A 9,757-nucleotide genomic window follows, 5' to 3' on the forward strand; every position below is an offset into this window, starting at 1 on the left:
AGTCCGACTCGCACTTGTCACTAAATCGGCAACAAGCGTTATCAAAATACTTACGAATTGAGCAAAAGCAAAACCGTCCGCTTGGGGCGCTTGGACAGAGATATATTACTCCCGGTACTACAATTCTGTGTAAATTGTAAACTATTTATCAGTACGGTTCGCTCGTTGCGACGAGGCGGGCAGCGCGGGCAGTGCACGACGTACAACCACCGCGGACACTCGTGCCTGAGGATGGATTCCCAAAGAATCCGAAACATGTCGCCAAAAGCGACTAAAAATAATAGTGAGTAAAAACCGTACTGATAAATATTTTGAAATATGTCTCACGATAGTTTAAGTGCAAATTGTAAACTGTAGATAAGAGCGGGTATTGTATTGTAACACACTGGTAAATCTAGAGAGAACTCAATTAGTGTTGCTGCAGACGCTGTCACGTTAATGAATGTCAATTCCAACGAGGAAAACAAGGCTTAAGAGGCTAGCGGAAATGCCAAATGTTATTACATGGGCTTCAAAGTAAGTATTTTATTATTGCGCGTTTTACTCGTTCATCAAGAGCATTTTCCCTGAAACAATACACATGAAAACTAGACTATATTTGCAATGGCCGACTCCAACCAAAAACTTAAAAGGTTAAAGTTGTCTCGATTAGGTAAAATCACGAAAACATGTCTAATTTTAGTTTATTTTACAGCCATACATTCCGTTACAATGTTAATTACACATAACAACTATAAATTAAGAGTTATTGTAACAAATTTTATAGACAAACTAATTTGAAAATTTAAAAAACACAATGATTATTAGATTTTGTTATCTTGCGTATTTGCGTGCCTTTTAATGAAGCAGAGACGTGCCACAAAATTACGCATGCATTTTTCACCACCTCCTTCGGAAATTTCGAAAAAAAAAATGTAACAAACTATTTTGTAAGTATCGCGTAGAGCAGGCCTTGTTCTCTGAAACAAGTTTATTCCGCTTCTAACCCGACCATTGCACCAGCCATCAACAGCACACGCGTTGCACGAAACTTGATGTGGGTATATCACTACGCTAAGTTAGTGCAATTTAATACATTAGTGCAAACTTCTACGGTATGCAGTACAGTGTGGAAGGTACCTTTTGTTAATGTTGTGGCATTCTAGCGGGGAAAAATGTTGGAGGGAACGGGAATGCGGTGAGCGCTGATGAAACTATTACAACAAAATGAAATTTAAAGTTGTAAAAGAAAGTATTTGAAATGCCATAGAGAATGTGACTTTTGATTGTATAGTATTGGCGTGGCGTGGTGGTATTGAGCACGATGGGTACGCTGACAGGTGTCATCTCCATAAAATGTATATATATACGAGTATATTATTGAATTGGCATCTGACAGCGTCCTTTTTGAAAAATGCTATAAGATTATTGTGACGGTTTCAATTTATCTGCCTGGTCTGTTCTGTTCTGTTGAATCAAATTTTTCCAATACGTGGTGTATGTATAAGTAGCAGTAGGAGTAATGGAAGTAGTAGTAGTAGGAGTAAATGGAGTAGTAGGAGTAGTAGTAGTAGGAGCAGTAGTAGTAGTAGTGGGAGTAAAAGGAGCAGAAGTAGTAGTAGGAGTAATAGTAGTAGGAGCAGTAGTAGTAGGAGTAGTAGTAGTAGGAGCAGTAGTGGTGCTTGGGTGCCACTGACAAGTATTATCGACCTTACTGCAATCGAAGTATGCAAGAGCTCTCGATTCCAAAGCATCCATTCTACTGTTATTGTTACAATCTAACGGTTTGACACATCCTCTTGGTTTGTCATCGCCGAATATAGTGCAAATCTTCTTGAGATAATGTTCGTCGGGTACCTGGAAGAAGGTTCAAAGACTTCAAAGTTACTCAAAAGCCAATAAAGCGAGCTATGATCGAAAATTTCTTGAGAAATCAAATTTGATTTAGGTGTTACACAGAGTTGACAGGCTCAGTGGCAATAGGTAGAGTTGTAAAATTGCATGGACACATTTTGGATGAATTTATTCATTTATTTATTTTATTTATTTATTTAAGTAATTACAACAACAATATCTAACTAATTTACAAAGTATCGTTAAACCCGAGCGCTGGTGGACTAGCGGTAAGAGCGTGCGACTTTCAATCCGGAGGTCGCGGGTTCAAACCCCGGCTCGTACCAATGAGTTTTTCGGAACTTATGTTATGTTATGTTATTATTTGATATTTACCAGTCGCTTTTCGGTGAAAGAAAACATCGTGAGGAAACCGGACTGATCCTAACAAGGCCTAGTTCCCCCTCTGGGTTGGAAGGTCAGATGGCAGTCGCTTTCGTAAAAACTAGTGCCTACGTCAATTCTTAGGATTAGTTGTCAAGCGGACCCCAGGCTCCCAGGAGCCGTGGCAAAATGCCGGGATAACGCGAGGAAAAAGAAGAAGACATCATTGTCCATAACACTGAGCGACCATGCAATTTTCCAGCTAGCCGGTAACCGCAAGGGTTTTCGTCGTGACTTCATATTTTAATGGAAATTTGACGTTTAGCGTGGCACTTTTACACTTGTTGCATGCCAAGTCGATGCAGTTACTGATAAAGTTATCCAGGATAAAGGATGACTCACGCTAGACCGGGCCGGGGCCGGGCTTCGTTTTTTATGGAAAGTACCACGTGATCACCGATCAGCCGTCATAGAATATGACATATGGATATGACGGATGCTTCGGCCACTTCCGAGACTCGGGGATCGAAAACGTGTCACTGGCACAGACTCCTCAAGCCATTCTAGCCTGAGTCATCCTTTAGCTTGGACTGACCCTTCTATATTCCTTTGTACATCATCTATTGGCTTATTTTATGATAAATTAAATAATAAAGATAATAATTACCTCGGAGACAGTGATCCTGGGCCCCAGCTCAATAATGGGTGACACGTCTAAGTTGAGCTGCGAATGTTTAAAAACAGCCAAGCCCGCCATGTGGCCTCGCTCCAGAACGCATTGCCTGAATTTTTTGGGATCAATGCCGCTTCTGCAGAGGCAGATCTCGCTTCTGGTGCCTTTGGAAATTAGCAACATTTTTAACATAACATTTATATTCATTTCGGCGTATGTACACAGAATAACTAATAGTACGTATGTACTCATGTTACTGCGGGAGATATTAACACGAAGAAAGATCTCGAGATCCACTCTTACGCCACTCTAGGCAGAACGTTAGACTACGAAACCTATTTAAGATCACATATGTACGTGTGTTTCACAAATAAAGAATCTCTCTCTCTCTCTGTCTCTCTCTTTTTCAACTGGAGGGATAGTGGACACTATAGTTACTTTTATTGTATACATATTATAAATACCTTCAGCCTCGCATTTCAAGAACTCCGCCTGCAGGTAGGTGTTCGACCTGAGCTGGCCCAACGCGCACATCTGCGGCACCGAGTACCGGCCGCTACCCAGCAGGTGGTAGTCCACGGAGATGTCCCCGCCGATGTTGTCCACGATCCACGGATAAGTCCGCGTGAAGAAATCCGTGTCCTTGTATACGTCTCCGAAAACGGTGATGACGTACGTGGCTTTAGCGAGGGGCAACGCGAAGAATATTAAAAGATACATGTTGTCTTCTTGTTAATGCGTAATTTATGTTTTTCCTTGTTATATAGACAATTTACACGTGTTGTTTTATGACGAGCGATATTTTTGCAGTCCTATTACTTACTCGATACTGCACTTGGACTGCACCATAAACTCAAGGAAATGGCAGCCGTTGAAATTTTACTATTAACCATTAATTTATTTTCCACTAATATTATCGTGAATATCGTGTAAAATTACATACTTAACCCAGATTTCGTACTTAACGGAACCGAACCGAACCCGAACGAATATGTATAGTATACACAGACAGACAGAATATGTACAGTAGTACTAGATCTAGAGATAGTTTAATTGAATTGTACAAACAAGTCTTTTGTCTGAGCAACCATAATTATCTAATTTCAGTAGTGGAAACTGTTTTGGCTTATGTATGTATTTAAGTGTAATTATCTATATGTGTCATCTTTTGCTGTTTGTTGCCCATTATCAATAAATAAATAAATAAATATAATTGCCATTCTAACGACACAAAATGATGAATGATATATATTTATATACCTTTGTTACCGTAAAAACCTGTTTCTAGTGAAAACACGTTTTTACTAGTTCGATCAATTAGTCAAACATACTTAGTTTTCACTGAGGCACTTTCCAAAAACTAGTTCTGACTGAAAAATCCCAGTTAAAACAAGTTTTCACCGGGGCCTTGCGAAAATCTGATTTTTGCTAGTAAAAACGCGGTTTTACTGAGGCGATACGGAAAACTAGTTTTCACTAGGGAAAACGCGTTTTAATCAAAACCGGGTTTTGCCGGTAACATATACATACCAAATTTGTAAGAGCGATAAAGATGCATTATTAAAACTTATTTAGTTGACTCTACAGACTCTACTTAATTGCATTTTTTATTCTATTAAACTGTAACGTGTGGCAACAATCCTATTCCACTATGATCTGTTTAGTGCTTCTATTAGAATTCCAGGATTAGGTCCAATTGGGGCCTATACCGTCTATTGGAGCATCGTGGCCATCGGCTTTTGAGGGGGCAGAGTATGTAAATGATGGCTCTCACCGGCTCCCGTCAAATACTGAGCGTTCTCTCACGTAACGCTATAGTGATGGGATGATGATAAATGTCGATAGTTTATGTCGAAACTTAATAGAATTGGAAGTTTAGGTATTTATTAACAAAAAACATAGATAACGAACCAAATAAATAAACATTAAAATTAAAACTAAACTACTTATAATGCATCTTAAAGTATACTTATAAATAAAAAATGCTATGGTTTTATTTACTTTATTTTTCGATATTACTCCGGGGGGATAATGGGAATGAAAACAAAGCGGAATACTAAAGCCACGAGCATAGATAGTCTTTATCATCCTAAGAATAGGATAGGATAGATTAGATAATATTAGATTAAATGATTTATTTCATGAAAGACAATTACATTATAAGTTTGCATTAATGTCAAAAATATTGGAATTTCTATCATGATGTAATATAAAAATAGTAATTCTAGACTTCATAATTTTTAAAAGTTATTGAACAAAAGTGTAACCGTTTGAGGAGTATAATCTATGTTTTAATTATTTGCTCGAATTACAGGCCACATCCGATATAATATATAAATTATAAACTGAAATAACATATTTTGTTTCATATTGTTTTCTATAAAATTTTATTTTCATTACATATTTTTGTCACAAAGATAAATAGTATCGATAAAAAGGCCATCACCATTATCGACGTAGTTAATCGGCGAGTGCGCTGCACGCATTTCGGCACTTTGTCACCAACGGACGGACAAATTAAATTTATGTGTAAACATTTTTCAGCCGGTCACCTGCTGGTTGTAGCAAAAATGGGCTTTTTGAGTACGGGTTAAGGGAAGTACCTGCACAATGATAATATATTTACGTATATACTCATAGGGTACGTATATTATGATACGCCCAATAATTGTAACTTATTAATTTTGATTATCGTAGCTTTTATTTGACCGACTTAGATTTACAAATCAGTTACGTTTTGTATATTGATATAATACGGTCATTCGCGCTTCTTGACCGAGTCGTTTTTAAGGTTTTATCATAACGTCATCAAAACTCTATATTGTAATAATTTGAATACAACTCCTCCTGTTATCATAAAACACGTTTATTAAGTAAAATAATTTTACTGCATTTTAACTAGAATTTTTATATACCTACCTAACAAGTCAATACCCATGTAACAATATAAAAACCGGCCAAGTGCGAGTCGGACTCGCGCACGAAGGGTTCCGTACCATTACGGAAAAAAACAGCAAAAAAATCACGTTTGTTGTATGGGAGCCCCATTTAAATATTTATATTATTCTGTTTTTAGTATTTGTTGTTATAGCGGCAACAGAAATACATCATCTGTGAAAATTTCAACTGTCTAGCTATCACGGTTCATGAGATACAGCCTGGTGACAGACGGAGAGTCGGACAGCGGAGTCTTAGTAATAGGGTCCCGTTTTTACCCTTTGGGTACGGAACCCTAAAAAGGAATGTCTATAAATAATCGTAAAGGTAAGCTCCCACGTATCTATCGTAGGTACTTAACTTCGTATAAAAACACCAGCAAAACACTTCCCCGACATTAACTCACCATGTATCTAATATACTTCATCTTACCTGCTTTAGCCAAAGCGATATACGTCATCACCGTTTACGGAGACGTATATAAGGACACGGAGTTCTTCACGCGGATGTATCCTTGGATCGTGGACAACATCGGCGGGGACATCTCCGTGGACTACCACCTGCTGGGGAGCGGCCGGTACTCGGTACCGCAGATGTGCGCACTGGGCCAACTCAGGTCGAACACCTATCTGCAGGCGGAGTTCTTGAAATGCGAGGCTAAAGGTAGGTTGTTGGAGAACAATGAAAACGGGTTTTTTTCTTGGCCAGTTATAGTGATCTGCTGGGCAAAGGCCTCTTCACTTTGTTCAAGTTAATTAATACTTTTTGATGTTTACGCCATCTACTATTTATGTACAATAATTGAAAAGTCCTAATTTTGCATGTGAACCTATCAATCTTATGTGCTAATACTCATTACCGCGAACAGATGGCGTTACGGGTCCTAAAAATCATCAAATATAGTTGTTTACTTCAATAAAGAGTCTTGCACTACCTATCTGCATGAACGCTGCATTTTTAATTCTCCCACATCTCTCATCGACCGGTACACACTTAATCCCCACAATTCCCTGTGATTTTTCCATCGAGTTACCGATGAAGGTAAGTCGGACGCCACGGCCCTGTTTGTTTAGCGTGAAGTTGTATTTCAGTAAACAGTCGAAATTTTCTTTCTAAAAACTGTAAATACAAAAACATTTAAGCATAGATATGATATTAGACAGCATAATAGATTAAATATGTAAATTTAATACGCGTAAATATTATGTTTTAATATTTTAAATAATGTTATCTACAGAACACAATCAATGTGAATTTAGTCAAATATGTAAATTATAAATATCATACAGACTCTTCTCTTCTCTTTTTATACATCTCTTTCACAGGCACGAAAAGCGAGATCTGTCTCTGCAGAAGCGGCATCGACCCTCAAAAGTTCAGGCAATGCGTGCTGGAGCGAGGCAACATGGCGGGCTTGGCTGCTTTTAAACATTCGCAGCTAGACGTAGACGCCAAACCGATTATCGAGCTAGGACCCAGGATCACCGTGTCTCAGGTCATTATTATTGTAAAGTATAATATATAAGCTTTAAGGCGTCAAATGCTTGACAAATATTCAACCCAAAACGGTGAAAAGTTCAGGCAATGCGTGCAGGTAATGCAGCTCGACTATTATTATTATTGTGAAGTATACGAAAGGGTTAGTGTTCACCCACGGCAGGTGGCCGAATACCGAAGATTTGGCTTTGCTCCAGTTTCGGCTGAAACAGAACCTTTGGCCAAAACATGATTTTTATGCAGAAACCGAAACCGAAACATCGGTCAGACACATACATTGCCGTATTTAAGTAGGTATTATGATCAGGGATCGTTACCGATATAACTTAAAATCAAAATATCACGTAGCATTTGAAATATTTCTTTGATATTGTAGAATGGTATTTAGATAAGGACAATGAGTTATCAGATCACCTAAATGAAATGGAAAAATATACATAAACAACCGAGATACCGAAATTGAATACCGGTTAATTTGTATGAAAAATATACCGGTATTCGATCCCTGATTAGGATCAAAATAACTCGCTAATATTTACCTCATTCAATATAATATGTATAAATATTTCGTGTATATAACTGCAATTTAAATTCGTTCCAGGTTCCTGCCGAATATTACCTGAAGAAAATCTGCACTATATTCGGCGATGACAAACCCACAGGTTGCGTAAAACCTTACGCTTGCGACAACGGCATGGAAGCTTTGCAGACAAGAGCACTCGCTTCCTTCGATTGTAACAAACTGGATAACGTTTGTGAGGAATATTCTCTAATTCCAGCCTAATAATAGTATTTTATACAATCGTGATATAATAGAGAGCTTTTCAGTCGAGTACCGTGTTTAGGTCACGAAGCTTGCTGAGTGGCCTAATGAAGGCACGAGATTGAAAAGCTCTATTATATCACTATTGTATACAATACTTTTTCTACGAGTCACCTAAAATAATAATTTTTCTACTATAAAACCTAAATAATTAAAGAAAATTAGGTAAGTTTCTCAGTAGTACAAAAGACGGTGAATAATATATGAAACGGTATTACTCATGAAATAGTCGCGCGTTGGTGTCTTTTCCACTGGACTGCAGCGCCACGTGATTGGTCAAATTCATTATAGTTGACTAAACCGTTTCGAAATGAATATTATATTTGAGTTGGGAGCCCATTCATGAAAAGTACCCAATTACAGTTTGCTATACGAAATCTTATTTCAACCATTACAGTCGACGAGTAGAAAAAAATAGTTTTATTTACTACTATTTTATTTTAGCCAGATTCCCTCATTTTCTCCACTTGGCCATGTCAGGGCGCCCAGCCAAGTTGACAATCATTGAAAGAAAACGTCAATTGAAACAAACTATAGAAACAGTCACGTGACTTTTCTTTTGTCGTTGTCGATGTACGATTTCCAACTTGGCTAGGCCGCTTGAAATTTCCCGCCATTTAGTAAAAAACATTTTCAAGTTCTACCGCGATTTCGGTTTTAACCCTTTTCCACGCATAGTATGACCACATACGCGCCAATAGAATTTCAACTTCAACATTCCGATTCAAATTAGATTGAACTTTCGGGAAATATGACTTACAGGGCTAGCTAGGGGGGGTCATTATGGGGCAATGAAATATCCGACAGAATTTAAGCACGCATTCCTAAGTCACAAGGAGCAAAAAATGTTATAGGTATGACTTTTGGTCAAAATCGGCAAAATAAGCTTCTTTTCGCCATCGCCCTACGCGACAACATTACCATCCTCACCACTTAGATGGTTGGCAGTCCTCAACTGTGCGTTTCTCTAGAAACTTCCTGCCTCGCACAGCTAAACTGTGGAATGAACTGTCGCCTGCGGTATTTCCGGACCGATATGACCTTCAAACCTTCAAGAAAAGAGCGTATTCCCATCTTAAAGGCCGGCAACGCACTTACAACCCCTCTGGTCTTGCGGGTGTCCATGGGCGGCGGTAATCGCTTACCATCAGGTGATCCGTCTGCTCGTTTGCCTCCTATTTCATAAAAAAAATATAAAAAAAATATATAAAAAAAATAAAAAAAATTGTGTGTGAGTGTATGTGTGTACTGTGTGTGTTTTCTGCACACGGCACGTTATTTAGTTTTACATTTTGGGGAAAAACACATTACAATAGTAGGTTTTTTTTAATTACAATAAAATTTTGCGAGTTTTCTTTTAAAAAAAATGTCTGTCAGTACCTATAGGTATGTCTAAACCTAGTCGCATAGTGGCAGCGTCGCAGCCGTTTTTCACTGAGCTATTACAGAAACAAATTTTCACAAGAATTGTCATTATTTCTAATACAAGTGTACAAGACCGATTTCAGAAAACTTTGTATGACATAGTCTCTCAATGCGTTCAAGTATTCTTGACCTTTAAAATCTGTCGGATATGATATGTGTGGATTTACATTAGTAACATTAATTTATTCTCGAGCCAAAATAATTGT

At 38.0% G+C, this 9,757-nt stretch overlaps 2 protein-coding genes across 2 annotated transcripts; one reads left to right on the plus strand and one right to left on the minus strand.

Annotated features, from left to right (window-relative positions):
* Positions 1 to 667: 667 nt before the first annotated feature.
* On the minus strand, positions 668 to 3,614 carry LOC134747122 (uncharacterized). Its single transcript, XM_063681701.1, has 3 exons — positions 3,334 to 3,614; positions 2,864 to 3,033; positions 668 to 1,836 (listed from the first exon to the last, which is right to left on the minus strand). The coding sequence occupies exons 1-3, from the start codon at positions 3,587 to 3,589 to the stop codon at positions 1,405 to 1,407; spliced, it is 858 nt and encodes a 285-aa protein (XP_063537771.1). The 5' UTR covers positions 3,590 to 3,614; the 3' UTR covers positions 668 to 1,404.
* Positions 3,615 to 6,213: 2,599 nt separating this feature from the next.
* On the plus strand, positions 6,214 to 8,263 carry LOC134747384 (uncharacterized). The gene is made up of 3 exons (XM_063682009.1): positions 6,214 to 6,469; positions 7,132 to 7,301; positions 7,905 to 8,263. The coding sequence occupies exons 1-3, from the start codon at positions 6,214 to 6,216 to the stop codon at positions 8,085 to 8,087; spliced, it is 609 nt and encodes a 202-aa protein (XP_063538079.1). The 3' UTR covers positions 8,088 to 8,263.
* Positions 8,264 to 9,757: the final 1,494 nt, after the last annotated feature.

This window comes from Cydia strobilella, chromosome 14 (assembly GCF_947568885.1).
Source record: "Cydia strobilella chromosome 14, ilCydStro3.1, whole genome shotgun sequence".
Taxonomy (NCBI): domain Eukaryota; kingdom Metazoa; phylum Arthropoda; class Insecta; order Lepidoptera; family Tortricidae; genus Cydia; species Cydia strobilella.

What these genes read in the sequence shown, in the direction of transcription:
- LOC134747122 (XM_063681701.1), bottom strand. Translation starts at nt 3,589, where the DNA reads ATGTATCTTTTAATATTCTTCGCGTTGCCCCTCGCTAAAGCCACGTAC. An exon ending in CTTGAAATGCGAGGCTGAAG is followed by an intron (nt 3,034 to 3,333) that starts GTATTTATAATA and finishes TAATTTCCAAAG; the next exon opens with GCACCAGAAGCGAGATCTGC. An exon ending in CCAGGATCACTGTCTCCGAG is followed by an intron (nt 1,837 to 2,863) that starts GTAATTATTATC and finishes ACCTTCTTCCAG; the next exon opens with GTACCCGACGAACATTATCT.
- LOC134747384 (XM_063682009.1), top strand. Translation starts at nt 6,214, where the DNA reads ATGTATCTAATATACTTCATCTTACCTGCTTTAGCCAAAGCGATATAC. An exon ending in CTTGAAATGCGAGGCTAAAG is followed by an intron (nt 6,470 to 7,131) that starts GTAGGTTGTTGG and finishes TCTCTTTCACAG; the next exon opens with GCACGAAAAGCGAGATCTGT. An exon ending in CCAGGATCACCGTGTCTCAG is followed by an intron (nt 7,302 to 7,904) that starts GTCATTATTATT and finishes AATTCGTTCCAG; the next exon opens with GTTCCTGCCGAATATTACCT.